Here is a 15,425-nt window from a genome sequence, read left to right on the forward strand (position 1 = left end):
TAGGCCCGGCTTGGATTGCAAGAATTTTCTAGAGAAGTTTGGAAATGATAAATATTTCTAAAGATTTTTACTTTGATACACACTAAAAAGATAACTGGAATCCAACCCTATTCAATTTTTATCTAGAGGGCCCTTCAATATATAGATTCAGGTTTTATACTTGGAAAAAAAAAAACCTTTGAGCAGTGAACTTTGTTCATTGAAAATTAAAGAAAATGGCAGAAACAAAGAAGTAGACGATCAGCATCCACAAAAGTCGATGACAATACCAGGCACCAGCACCATGAAAATAGCTACTAAGCAGTTCCGATATTGTTTCTAAACTGAAGTCATTGGGGACATTTTTGAACTACAGTTTAATATTTGCCTGATGTGCAAGATCCATAAATGTTCCCAAGAACTCTGCATTTAGCCATGGCAATCTACAAACCTGAAGATCAGTTGCATTTCAAATTTCTAAATTCTAATGATTCTACAAACGCTCTTATGCATCTTTGTACAAATTCGGCCCCCACAACCTACGTAAAGTTGCTCCTATCGAATAAATTTTTATCCAAGCTTTCCACTGCATTTCTCATGGCTAAAGATGAATGCCCATCCCCTACTGGAACAGAGGGAGCCCTATACAGAAAAGCCAAGATAATCACACACGCTGTAAGGCTGAAAAGAAACAAGGAATGAAACATCAATTTTGCTGCTAACAAGAACACCCTCCTCCTTGTTGCTGTGACTGTGATGAACTTCCACCGGTCGCCTTTAGATTCACCTCGACCATGTCCTCTTGCTTTGTTGAGGATAGGGTTTCCATTCCTGGGAGAGCAGCTGCTATCTTTCGAAACAGAGCCTGGAAAACATACTTATTTAGACTTCGAGTTGAAAATACATGATAATTCTTATTCAATTTAAAGAGCTTTCTTGTTTAGATTTAAAATAAAAGATCATTCAGATAAGGCGTCATTTGACAACCTTGAAAAAAATATTCCATGAAATATTCGTGGGGCCAGCCGTGAGAGATACAGGAGAGGGGGAGAAACTTTTTTTTTTGATGGCCAATATGGGGTTAGGGAGAAGGGCTGGAGAAACTTGAGAGGGTAGGAGTGAGGGGAGCTTGAAAAGCTCCTAAAAATCAGGAAAACAAATAACCAATTTTAAGTAGGGCTCGTGATTATTTCATGGAATATTTTTCATGGTTCCCAAATATGGTCAAAAGGTCACCACGCCACAATACCATCAAGCTAAATTTATTTATTTATTTTGATGGGTAAGCTGGGGTTAGGCAGACCCCTACCAGATACATAGATACGCAAAAGGAGTACAAATCATGGGGGCTTGAAAGCCAACAGTGAGGGAACAAGCTCCCAACACATACACAACCAAAGCAAGGAAAGCAAAAGCATTAAGACAATCTAGGGTATAAAGTTCCAGAGGAATCAGATACAACAATATCAAAGATATCTGGAGGGAGATCAGAGGAGAGGAAAGTCTCACCTTTGAAGGGACAATTGGTCTTGGACAAATAATCTGCGGCTGAGTTAGCTTCTCTCCAAGAATGGGAGATTTTCCAGTTTTGAAATTCCCCAAGAAGACTTTTTAGTTTTGCAAGGTTTGGGATTTGCTTCCAATGACATTTGTATTCCCCTTTAACTGTGTTAACTGAGTGTAAGGAGTCTGATTCGATCCAAATGTTTGGAAGATCTAGCTTTCTGGCCATTGCAGTACCATCAAGCTAAACTTTGACGGGTGCTCTCTTGGCAATCCAGGGGCAGCAGGGATATTTAGAGACAAAAGGGGGAAATTTTGATTGCTTTTCTAGATCTGCTGGGATTTGGAATTCAGCCAATGTGGATGCGAAGCACTGCTAGCTGGGCTACAAATCTTGAAAGGCTTTGGGGGAGTTTGTGGGTCAAGGGGGTGATGGGATTCTCTGAATATAATAGGGTGGGCTCTCAGGAGGACTGACGGTCCATTGAGGCTTGCACAGATTCTGAATGAGCTCTTTGTGATCAACACCTCCATTGATGCTGATTCTTATCCCATTTTATGAACTAGACACAGGAGGAGTTAGCAGAGATCTGCTAGTGATGGGGGGTGTACTGCCCCATTTTTAATTTGTGTTTCTTAATAAATTTATCAAACACTTTTCTGGAAAAGTTTTAAAAAGCCAACTCAAGGAAATTACGAACATACTAGCATCATGGTTTTAAAATATCACCTATTTCCATTTTGAGGGTCTGCCCACCCAAACACCCCGGTCGCACACATCCTAGTCGATCGACTAGATTAATTATTTGGTCCGTCGACCATAAACAAGAGGGGCTGGGTTGTTTGGGTGATGCAAACCATTCATTTGATTGGCCCTGAGATAGATAGGATGTGCCCAAAAAATCCGCTCCATAAGATCATCCTAACCCTTCGATTTGTGGAGGTTGAAAATGGACGGGTATAAACCTCCACAATCTGTACATTTTTAACCTCCACAAATCGAAGGGTTAAAGATGATCCCCTGGAGCTGATTTTTTGGGCACACCCCATCTTTGTCAGGCCCATCAAATGAATGGTTTGGATCACCCAAACAATGTGGGCTATATTTTCCGATATTTAAAACTATGACTAGCACATGCGAGACAAAAAATTAAGCAGGAGGAGCACCTTTATATTGAAACCAGCTTTGGCACTCGTCTCAATAAACATGACACCGAAATCGTAGGCTTTGGCTTCCCCTTCCTCTACTGAGACCTGTCTGTTGCATCATAAATGTGAGCCCAATGTCGTAACAGAAAAAATTGTCAAATATCAACTCAGTTGTATCTGTTCCTTTTGAGTACCAGATACACCCATGACAAGAACTAAAGATGGAGTGAAAGAGGGATGAGGAATTAGGTGAAAAGAAGTTATTAAAATGGCCAAAGGAAGGACTATAAACTTTTTTAAAGAAATGCAGCAAAAACTCTAAAGTGAAAGAAGCTATCAATGAAAGAACCAAGCTTGTCCTAACATATACACATGAAAAATACCCAGACCTACCATGTTTTGAGCATGGACTGAATTCAGAAAAGAGGAATGAGAAGAAAGGGCTACAGTCATTATGGTGGTAATTATAATATTACTGATAAAGTTGTGCATAATTAAACTTTACAACCGAAATGTTAAAACCAGGAGAATAGTAAATTCGCTTTCCTTTTTTCTTTTTTTAAAGACCCCAAGAATAGCATTAATAACAGAAGTAATGGTCAACTTACTACTGTAACTCTAAAAAATAGCTCTCCTATCCCAAGTAAAAAGCATACTCCATTAATTGAAAAATTGTCCTTTCAGACAGATGTCGATAATGAAAAGGGTTTCTGATCAAGCCTCGATCTATAATTTTCTTTTGGTGTTATTTAGGGGGTGGTATTGCAATCCTCAAAAGTAAGAAGAGGCACTAATATCAGCTATTCTTTGAATTCGTTGCAATTTTTTCATGAGGATTTCTTTTCATGTAAAATTTGCCAATTATTAAATAGGCCCCGATATCATTCATTCTTTGAATTCTTTGCAATTTTTTCATGAGGATTTCTTTTCATGTGAAATTTTCCAATTATTAAATATTCCGTGAATTTATTAAAGATCAAGATGTTTTGAAAAATTTGCAAAAAGAACGTACATTATCAAATAACAAAATTAATTTACTGAAGATCGGGATTCGTCTTGTGGATCAATATCTTCTTGATTCTCTTATTATAGAGGGTGACTTGGTTCATATTGTTCCTCGAGCGAGAGATGGGTTCAACTATCATTGGTGCTATGTGGATGCCATTGAGGTGTTTGGCTTAAATGAGGGGAACACCACCACTTTTCAGCATGTGTGGTGCACGACTAATAATGAGGGGGATCATGGGCTAGAGACGTTTGATTTTCTTCCTCCTTAAGTCTTTTGGTTTGATGCTCTCCTTTTGTTTGGTTGTTTTTTTACCATCTTGGTCGTTGAGCTTCGGTCTCTTTTTTTTAAATAAAATAAAGCTTCACCATTCAAAAAAATGGATCACCATATCAATAAGAGACATTCTTTTCTTCCATGAATGGAGAATAAGCACCATCATTAACCATGGTTTTAAATTTCCACACGAAATGACTTAAATGTTTCCATTTCCATCCCTACCGAAACCGAAACGCATACCAAAACCAAAATCGTAAGTGCATTAATGGTATATGATATCAATATGTTTTACATAATTATATTTATATAAATTGCATATGAAATGTGATGTGTATTATGTATAAATATTTATATGAATTTCATGTGAAATGTTGTATGCAGTGAATTATCAGACAGCATACGTCAGTAAGCATTCGATGTATTAAACCAGTATGGATGGTTGTCTTCCTTATATGATGGTTTCTAAGTGCGTATTATTCTAGTATTTCTCGAAGTTTCATCTCAAAATTCTATCATGTGCATATGTTGCCATAAGCTTCTATGATTTTATAGGATTTCTCCTGAAATTTACAACTGAAACCGAAATATTTCTATTTCTGTGGTGACCGAAACCGGAACCAAAATTTAAAACCTTGTCGTTAACAATACTCTGAAAATGGAAACAACATTGATGTTTCCATCATCTTCAGAATTTCCTATCCAGAAAAAGAAAGCGATTGATAATTTAATTCCTGTCAGACTACTATCCATTTACATCCATAGGAACCCATATACTACGCATTTCCTTTGTGAATACAAATTCTTTAGTATCTAATTAACTACCAAGTACCAACAACCATTTGCTTTTCATGTCAATGACTAGAGCACTAAATCCATGAGAAGGGGGAAAAGCCAAAAAAATAATCTTGGAAAATGACCGTCATAATTAAATTTGTGGGCACAAGATGCTGAAATTATAGTTTTCTCAGTCATGATTCAATTGTAACTTGACATAGCTAATGAATATTCATCATCAGCGTTCATCTTGGACAGTGCACATAAATTCTTCTACAGAACCAATAAGACATCGAGAAAGCCAATCATTACCTTCAAGGTTTTAAATTTTAACCGAAATCCGAAATTTCGGGTTTCGGTGGAGACCGAAATCAAAATTCACAATATTCGAAACGTTACTTTATTTCGTGGGATATCACCAAAAAAATCTGGATTTTATTGATTATTACATACTTTCGGTCGAAAGTTTGTACGAGATAAAATATTACTAAATTTGATTTCGTTGGATTTCGTCCGAAATTTCGGTTTCGGTGAGGACCGAAACGCAGTCCGAGACCGAAATTTGAAACCTTGATTACCTTTTGTCCACAAGGTCTGTTTTGTTCCCAACAAGCACAATGATAACATCACTACCCCGCTCAGTGCGAACCTCCTCAATCCACTTTGATGTGTTTAAGAAAGACTGCCGGCCTACACCACAAAAGGAGGCCAAGGTAATCAGCAAATTCCTCAGGCTTGAAAGAATGATACGCAACCACAAAGTGAAGATTAAATTACAAAAGAAACTTAAGAAACCTGGAGTGAAAATGTACAGAATATACGCAACTCAACTCAACAAAGCCTTTGTCCCAAACTAGTTGGGGTTGGCTAAATGAATCCATTAGAAAATGTATAGAATATATAATAAAAATAATTTTAAAACACTCAAGGCATGAAGCTATAGAACAAGGACTAGACTTGAATGTTAAGCATGAATTTTGAAAAAAGATACAAACAAATGGCATATGAAACATCCTAACAGGAGAAAAAATAGAAAAACGGCATACTTGCAACATCATATACAATGACAGCAACAGAGGAGTCCCTAATGTAGCTTGGAATGAGGCTCCTGAATCTCTCCTGACCAGCTGTATCCCGGGTAATAAACAAAAAATAATAATAAGGCATCTTCGTAAAAAAAATTACAACTCACCAAGTGAATGACATAACTATACATAGTAGCCATTCCCCTCGTGGATGCTGTGGTCTCAAGTCTCAACTCCCAATACAGTTGTGCTAAAATGCTCAGTTTTCAGAATCTAAACACTATTCATGGCTTAGTTCTCATCAGTTATGGCTTAACAATATAAAAGGAAAAGTCATGCATGTGTAGATATCCAAAGAAGAAGAGTGTCAGTGCCCCAATCTCCAACCCCAATAAAAAAAATTTGTGGCGACTCTGCTGAGCCAAGGCAAAAATCCTTGTCACAGCTTTCGATGTTCACAAAAAATATGCTTTTCATGCTAAGGTGGAAGGGATACCCCAAACAATGTCAAACAGGCAACTGTGGAGAAAATCTGCCATAAAGAACAGCAGGTTATGCAATGCATGGGATTCCATCTGGTTAAGAGATTATCAGGCATCTTGATCTCATAAGTATATGGAACCCAGCAAAGAGCATTTGTTGCATTACACAAAGTTTCTGTTTGGAAATAGGGGGAGTCTTTCCACTCCCCACGGAAAATTCCCCGACACTAATTTTCCACAAACACTATTTCGTTTATAATTTCACTTTTCATTCTTCACCTGTGTCTGTGTGTATCACCTTACGAACTCTTACTTCAGTAAAACAAAAAAGAAAGAAAGTTGTGAGTATACGCGTAAGGATCGAGACACCTGATACATATCGGTTTGGCCAGTGGATGAAATGCTAACCGATATGATATTTTGAACCTTGTACCTAAATTACAAACAATCTGGCAAAGATAGTTACAAGTTTAGAGAAAAAAGACATTTGGAGGGAAGGAAATCAAGTGGCTGACTTTCTTTCTAAGTCCACCTGCCTTTTTAAGGGAGAATTCATAGAACCTCATTCTGTTCCTCCCCCTATTGTTGATCTTGTAGCTACTGATGCTATCGGAGCCCCTTATACTCGCCTGTAAATCTTTTCTTTATTAATGCAGGTAGGGGTCTGCCTAACCCCAGCTATACCACGAGAAGAAAAAAAAGGATCCACATAATGGGCAGAGAAATGACACAAAGGCTAATAAAGTATCAGATGTTTAATTTATATGGATAGGATGAGATACACCACAAAGTTGTGAATCCTACCAGAGCTGCAAACGCTGTTCGATCTTCAAGGTACATTGTTTTTGATAAAAAATCAATGCCGTAGCCTGCCCATCAAATTTAGGGATGTATAAATTTAGAAAAAAAAATGTAAGACAACTATTGCTTGAAAATAAACTATGTGCAGCATGAAAGATAAATAATTGCAGATTGTACTCACATGACAATATAGATCACAAAGTATGAAAATTTACACCATATAGAGAAAACTTCGACAAACAACCAATCAAGATCAGTATAAATTTGACTCATAATTTAAGAAGCATATAAAAAATCACATGTATTTCCCTTGAGATCTTGTGTCCGTATTTTCTTAGAGTTTGAAACGTTATATCCATCTCCCTCGATGCAAAACCCCAACTCCATCCTCAACTATTCAAATATAAAACACTAACCCCCCCCTAACGTAAAACCCTGGTACATACAAATTTGAGAGAAAGAAACGAATCCAATACTGGCAATTACATCACTGTGATTCCCTCAATGTTATTCGATGGCTCAAGGGGTCCCACTCTCATCTTTGGAGATTTGTGCCGTTCTTTGACGAAATCCAAGATAGGGTTGGTGATGCTAATATTTCCTACCATCATGTTAGGTGATCGGCCAATGGTATAGCTCGATAGGCTAGACAGGGAGGGTATACAGAATGAGGGTGTGGAGTTCTTTGACTTCCTTCTGCCATAAATTTTTTTTCCCTTTTCACCCGGTGGTGGGGCATCTCTTTGTATTTCTTTTCTATTTCATGTTGTCTTCTCTTTGTTTGGACCAACTCGGTCCTTGCTTTCTTTCTAATAAAATCTCCACCATTCAAAAAAAATAAAAATAAATAAAAATCAATGACCTCATCAGCAGCGTGTGCCACACTAAACTAGGAGACCAATTCAAATAAATAGAATGGACATGCCTAGGTTAACTAACCATCTACAGTGTCGACGACCACCCTATTAATATACATGGAACTAAAGATATCTAAACCTCCAAAACTCTCCAAGGAAGACTCCTAACTAAGCTAATTCATTTGATCATACTCCCCAATTCAAAAGCCACATTGTGGTATGTGAAACAAACATTCTAATCCTATTTAAGTTCATTGACCTATTTATCAGAATAAAAGATATTCCAGTGTTTAAAAATGCGGATTCGACGCGGAACGTGGCCGAAGAAAATCCTTGTCGACTCGGCGCGGACACGGTTGACGCGGCCAAGAACGCGGTTGACGCTGCCGAGTCGTTATTTTTTATTAAAAAATAAATGAAAAAAATACAAAATCCAAACCCATTTAAGTAGGGCCCAACAAATGAATAGTTTAGATCATCTAACCAACTGCAAGCCCACTAATTTTTAAAAAAATACATGCAAGAAAAACATTTTTGATGAGAAATTTTTCTTGGAAAAATTTTGAGTATAATGATATGATTATGATTTAATTGGAGGCATATTCTCATAAATTGAAGGTCCATCTAAATAAATGTTGAATAGGTTTAGTTTAAGTTATCTTTTTGTTTTTCAGGTGTTAAAAATGTAAGAAAATTTAGAAATATTTTTTAATAACCAAAAGAAAGAGGTAATATATATCAAAAAAGGAGATTTTATATGGTGTAAGCCCTTAAAGTCCCTTATTTTTCTAGAAGTAGTGTACGGACCACACTAGAGGATGATCTAAACCGTCCATATGATCCAAACAGTCCATGGCCCATCACATGGACGGTTTGGATCATCCTCTAGTGTGGTCCGTACAGTACTTCTAGAAAAGTAAGGAACTATAAAGGCTTACACCATAAAAAAGAATTATATCCTTGTCTTCTTAAATGGCTGTCACCGACACCCAGAATGAGGTAAAGAATAAGACAAGCAAAGCTGCAAAAGTCAGGCTGGAATTGACAACTTCACTGTGTACTGCACTGCTCAAAAAAATAATAAATTATATTTGCCCCTTTGTTTTATTCGAATCAGCCCTTGGTTTTACTCGGGACAGCCCTCTCTAGTGTATTTATGACTACTATTTTACATTGGAGGGGCTGTCTCAGGTAATGAAAGGGGGCGTATTTATCATTTCACAAAATCATATAATCAGATCCAGTAAAAAACGAACTACTTCTTCTTCTTCATGAGTTAGGTTATTACAGAGGGTTTTCTCTGCGGCTTTAGGTACGTTTCTCTCCTGTAAATCTGATCTTTTTTTTTTTGAATGGTTGAAGTTAGGATGGAATATGAGTTCAAAATGGCCACGACTCGGCCAGGACTCGCCGAGTCCGGGACTCCAAAACGCGGCCACCGCAAATCCGCGTCGACTCGGCCGAGTTCCGAGCCGAGTTGCCGAGTTTTAAAACACTGATATTCCCCAAGATGAATACTTGATGAAATATAGTAGGCCATCTACGATTTCCTTGATTCAATATCAACTAATATTATTGAGAGTTTAGGAGCTTCAAAATGATAGTTATAAACGCAGTTATTGATCAACCAGTAAAGCAGTTCCCCAATCACAAGGAGAAAAATCAATAAGCTACAAACACAAAGCACAGTTGTTAACAATTGGCAGACGGCAGGCGCTGTCCACTAGATGGCCAAACAACTGAAACACAACGAACCAAGGATTAATGTGCCCACTTTGTAACAGCCAGAAAGCGCCATCAATCCTCAACCACAACCAACCGATTTGACCCTGAAACATTCTACTCGCTGATGCATAGCCTCTGATATGAATTATAGAGAACAAGAAGAGCCACATACACTTATTTTCTAATCCCTATTGTATTTCTATGGTTGATTGTAAGTAATTGCTTCTTGGCTGGATCAACTTGACCCTCTCTTCAAACAATGCATGCTGGGGATTAAAATTATCCACAACCTTTCGCCGATAGTTAAGGATCGCCGATAGTTAAGGAATGAAGCCGGAGATTAAATTAAGAATGCTCTGTTCACTTCACATTTTCATTTGATCTCCATTCAATTTCCTTTGGCTGCCTCTGTCATGGATCCCAAGAAACAGTAAAAATACAGTAGACCACAGAAAAAATAAAAGTAGTTTTGTTTACAAAGTATGATATTCTCCTTACTAAAAATCAAAAACACCCATAAGCAGTCCAAGGACTAGATGTTGCAGCACAAATTATTGAAGCCATCCGTTTCCAAATGAAGGAGATATAGGCACCAGAATCACATTCATGTAAGAATACAAATACAAGTATACAACCATGATGAAGAAAACTATAATTCATTCTGAAATTCCTAAAAAGTAGGTTTCGGGTCAGGATCAGCTGGAAATTAAAAGCCTGCACAAAATTCAAGGTCGAGAACATCAAATATAAACAGCAAACAGCCTTGCCAGGAAACGAATGACGTTCAAAAAAAAAGAACTGAGAACAAAGGCTTTAAAAACCCTAAGGGCCCGTTTGGATACCTCATATATTGTATTTGGATTTGGAATTGAGTTTTGAATACAAAATGAATAGATCCAGCAGCTCATGTTGAGGGAGAGAGAGAGGGAAGGGGGGTACTTCCTATTGGAAGGGAGAGGTTGAGGAGCAAAGAGGGTGAAGGAAACTGCCAGATCTGTGGATTTCCAATTTCTTATTTGCACAGCGTATTTGGAAATCTGATTTTTTTCACTTTCAGGTGCTGAATTGGAAATCCAAGAATTTGATCGGATCCAAATTACAATGCAAAAAGGGCTGCAAATGTGAGAAATCCAAATCAAAATCTTCTCTGCATCCAAACGGGCCCTAATTCTCATCCATAATCGACGAAACGTCGAAACATGAAAGAAACGGGATAAGTAGTAGCTGATTCGACAAAAAAAATGAAGTATTTTAGAACCTAAATGAAGCCCTGAATCTCATCCATAATCGACTACAAATCCAATAAACGGCATAACTAGTAGCTGATTCGAAGAAAGTGGAGTATTTTATAACCCTAGATCTCATCCATAATAGACGAAAAAAATGCAAGAAAATGAAGCATTTTAAAAACCTAAACGTAACCCGAAATAATCTCATCCATAATCGACGACAAATCAAAGAAACGGCACAAGTAGTAGCTAATTCGGCATAAGTAGTAGCTAATTCGACGAAAATGGACTATTTTAGAACCTGAACAATCAGATCGATCATGATAAAATTATTCTAACCGGATCTTGTCCAAAACTTTCAAGAAAAGGATCAAACACTACATTTTACTTTACCTGATAGGTGTTATCGAATTTATCGTACATAAACCGAGTGATAATGCTTGTCTTTCCTACGGACTGATCGCCCAAAAATACCAGCTTGTATTGGGCTAGAGGAGAAACGGGAGCCTATATGTGTGGCGGTTGTCCACTGCCAAAGTGAGCCGCGAAATGGATTCCCGTGATATGGCCTAGCAAATACCCTCATTGAAACACATCCGATACTGATTGATTCAGGCCGTTCATCTAAGGGACTTCGCTCTGGTTCTTAAAATCAAAATTAGGAACGACAACAACACTTGTGGGCAGAGAGAATTAATATCTGTCAAATATTTTGCAATCCAACCAGTTCTTGTTTATCTGGTTGCCTTTTTATACAAAAGACAGTTATGCCCTTTATATACGGACAATATTACAATGATAACATAATAATAATTGGGAAATGTTATCCGCACTACTGTATTTTGATGAGGGCACTCTCACTTTATTAAAAGTACGGTATTGACCACACCATAGGATGATCCAAACTGTCCATTAGATGGGCCACAGCCTAAATAGGGTGTGGCCCAAAAATTATTTCCATAGTTTGATCCTAACCCTCCAATCTATAGTGGGTTCGGATCAACCCTCTAACATTTAGATCGGAGGGTTAGGATCAACCTACAGAAGTGATTTTTGGGGCACAACCTATTTAGGCTGTGGTCCATCTAATGGACAGTTTGGATCATCCTATGGTGCGGTCCATACCGTACTTTTAATAAAGCGAGGAGTGCCCTCATCAAAATACTAGTGCTGATAACATTTCCCTAGTAATTTACATGCTATTAGTTAGTCTATTGGACATGGTTTAGATCCGATTACTTCCAATAATAAGTTTGGGACTCGTAATCAATTGACATAATCTCACCATAGGTTACAATCTGAAACGAACGGGACCTTAGAGTGATAAGATCGTAAATTGAAGGTCACTCTATAGAAATATTGAACAGTGATGGGGTGTGAAAACACCAGCCTCTTACAGGCTGCCACCTGTCCCAGAGTAGGTGAGATCCAGCCTCTCACAGGCTGCCACATGTCCCAGAGTAGGTGAGATCCAGCCTCTCACAGGCGGCCACCTGTCCCAGAGTAGGTGAGATCCAGCCTCTCACAGGCGGCCACCTGTCCCAGAGTAGGTGAGATCCAGCCTCTCACAGACCACCACCTGTCCTGGACACCTGTCCAGGACACCTCAACAGATCTTCCCTATAAATAGGGGACTAAAGCTCAGACTAATGGGTAATGCTAAAAAACCCTCTTCTCCCTAAAAACTCTGACATTTCCCTTCACTCTTGCTCATACTGACTTGAGTGTCGAAGGACCTGTCCGGAGTAAAATCCGGTATGGTCTTCTGACCTCGTTTGCCTTGTGCAGGACTAAGCACTCACCACAGGACCCATACTCAACCTCTTTCGTCACTCGCTCTCAGTTCTTACGCCACTGCTATACCTGTTACCGATCTTTGGTCTAACAGATTGGCGCCATCCGTGGGACCAAGAACTAAAAGCTGTTCTTACATATCTCACTTACAAAAATGGCAGGGCGCAAGAGTGCGCGGTTAGCTTCTGCGCAGAACGACCAAGCCGCGCTACCTCGTAGGACCCGGAGCGGTCGCTACCTCGTAGGACCCGGAGCGGTCGAATCGCCTCGATGGTAGTGGCAGCATCTGCCGACCAAAGCCTTCCTCGCTCGGAGCATCACAATCCCGTGCCCACCTCGGAGCAGGTCCAAGCCCTCTTCCAGCAGATGACGGCCCTTGTTGGTCAGTACCAACAACTACTTCAAGCACCCCCTCCACCTCCTCCAGAGGCCCCGCGATCTGCCCAAGGAGTCCACAGGGGAGAGTCATCACGTCATGGGGAGGGCAGAACTCATCACTCCGCTAGACAAGTTCATCGCCCCATAGTGAGGCACGCCCAGACAGAACCTCATCACCGCGAAAGATCGCGGTCTCGCTCCACGCAGAGGCGCCGGCCTCACGAAGATCGTTTGCCACCGGCAAAATCTCGGCCTCGTCGTAGGAGTCCGGAAAGTCAGTCCGGTTCTGCGGCAAGCCCATTTGTGGGAAGAATCAGGTCCCCAGACCGCAGAACGGATCCGCTGCTACAGAGAATGGAGGAGATGAACCACCGAATAGAGGAATTGGCGAAGGATCAGAGCCGGCCCGCCTCCAGAGCGTTCTCAAGCAGAACGCCGTTCACTAGTGATGTCCTGAGTGCTCCAGCACCCAGAGGATTTAAAATGCCTGCCGTCCCTCAGTACGACGGCACTACCGATCCCGTGGATCATTTGGAGACATTTAGAACAATGATGCTCCTCCACGGCGCCTCCGACGGCTTCATCTGCAGAGCCTTCCCAACGACGCTCACTGGCGCGGCAAGAGACTGGTACTCCAGGATCAAACCAAACTCCATCAACAATTTCGATGATTTTGGAGAGGATCTGGTCCGCCATTTCATGAGTAGCCGTAGGCCGAAGAAAACGACTGCATCCCTGATGGCCTTGCGACAGGATGATAATGAACCCCTGAAGGTGTTCGTCCGCCGCTTCAACAGGGAGGCACTACAGGTGCCCAATTTAGATCCCTCAGCGGCTATGAACGCACTCCTCACCGGTGCAAGATCTGATGATTTTCGTCGAGCGGTGGCTCGGCAAAATCCGCACTCACTGGCGGATCTCATGGCCGGGGCAGAAGAGTACATAACAGTGGAAGAAACACTGGCAGCTCTTAATTCAAACCGGAGGATAACCTCTGAAGAGAAGAATCTGCCTAAACAGCGTAGGGAGGATAAACCTCCCAGGAAAGAGAAGTCTCCACCCCCTCAGAGAAGAGAAGAGAACTTCACACCTCTCAATACCTCTAGAAAGCACATACTGGCGGCAATCAGTGAGGAGGAGTTTGTGAAGTGGCCGCCCAGAATGATCTCCAAGGGAAACAGAAGAGATCCTTCAAAGTACTGTCGGTTTCACAAGGACCACGGCCATGACACAGAGGATTGCTGGCAGCTCAAGGGAGAAATTGAGCAGCTGATCAGCCGGGGTTATTTGAAAAAATACATCCAGAATGACGGCCGCACCCAAGAGCGCAAAGGAAAGAGTCCCCAGGGCCGTAGCCCTCGAAGATCACAGCAGCCCCCTCCTCAGGATAAGACTTCTCAGGTCACCGACGCGCAGCCTGAGGCACCCCGATCTCAACCAAGGGGGGTTATCAATACAATCATGGGCGGACCAGCCGCTGGGGGCACCTCCTCTGCTGCTCGAAAAGCATATGCATGGCAAGTTAACGCCGTTCACACAACCAGCAAAAAGTCAAGAACGGAGAATGAGATCTCCTTCTCGGACGCAGATCTGGACAGCCTTATTTTGCCCCACGACGATGCATTGGTGTTAACCATGCTCGTTGCTAACTGGGAGGTAAAGAAAATTCTTGTGGACAACGGGAGCTCAGCGGATATTCTATACTACCATGCCTTCGAGAAAATGATGATAGGCGACGACCGTCTAAGGCCGGCGAACTCAGATTTGTTCGGCTTCTCCGGAGAGGTCGTAAAAGTGGTAGGACAGATCGAGCTCCCTGTTCTTGTCGGAGATTCACCATGTCAAGCGTTCGCCATGGTTAACTTCCTGGTAGTGAAGGCCACCTCGGTCTATAATGCTATCTTGGGACGGCCTGGCCAGAATCTGATCCGAGCAGTCGCCTCAGCCTACCACCAAAAAATGAAATTCATAACCCCTAATGGCGTGGGGGAAGTTCGCGGAGATCAGCCTCAATCAAGGGAGTGCTATGCAATGGCACTGAAAGGAAAAAACGCAGTGGAATCACTGCCAATCGAACTGCTTGATGTAAGGGACGAACTCAGGGGTACTCAACCCGCTGAGGACCTGCTCTCCATCCCACTGTGCCCGGAGGACGGTGAGAAAGTCGCTCTGATCGGTTCCTCCCTTAGTAGTAGCATTCAACATCAACTCACCGAGTTTCTCCAGGGCAATGCAGATGTCTTTGCATGGGTTCCTGCCGATATGCCCGGCATCGATCCAGAGATCAGCACTCATAGGCTTGGTGTCGATTCAACCTGCAGACCGGTGTAGACACCCCATTTTGACCGTGCCCTAAACTTTCCAAGTTTGAGTAAAAACCCAACTAAATCAATCAACTAGGGTCCCAAATTTCACCCCGAGCTAGCTTAGGGTTCCGCTAAGGC

The 15,425-nt window shown here is 41.0% G+C and overlaps 1 protein-coding gene across 1 annotated transcript; it reads right to left on the reverse strand.

The window, feature by feature from the left end:
* Nucleotides 1-266: 266 nt before the first annotated feature.
* On the reverse strand, nt 267-12,623 carry LOC143893054 (ras-related protein RABH1b-like). The gene is made up of 8 exons (XM_077398010.1): nt 12,612-12,623; nt 11,203-11,316; nt 10,095-10,294; nt 6,567-6,630; nt 5,737-5,878; nt 5,269-5,380; nt 2,650-2,740; nt 267-844 (listed from the first exon to the last, which is right to left on the reverse strand). The coding sequence occupies exons 1-8, from the start codon at nt 12,621-12,623 to the stop codon at nt 698-700; spliced, it is 882 nt and encodes a 293-aa protein (XP_077254125.1). The 3' UTR covers nt 267-697.
* Nucleotides 12,624-15,425: the final 2,802 nt, after the last annotated feature.

The sequence above is a fragment of the Tasmannia lanceolata genome, unplaced genomic scaffold (assembly GCF_043159265.1).
Source record: "Tasmannia lanceolata isolate RefF3 unplaced genomic scaffold, GAP_Taslan_0.1 ptg000002l, whole genome shotgun sequence".
Lineage (NCBI taxonomy): Eukaryota > Viridiplantae > Streptophyta > Magnoliopsida > Canellales > Winteraceae > Tasmannia > Tasmannia lanceolata.

Coding starts and splice junctions, on each gene's coding strand:
- LOC143893054 (XM_077398010.1), bottom strand. Junction 6,631..10,094: donor AGTCCTTGGACTGCTTATGG/GTGTTTTTGATT, acceptor TTTGTAATTTAG/GTACAAGGTTCAAAATATCA. Junction 2,741..5,268: donor ACAGACCTTGTGGACAAAAG/GTAATCAAGGTT, acceptor ATGATGCAACAG/ACAGGTCTCAGTAGAGGAAG.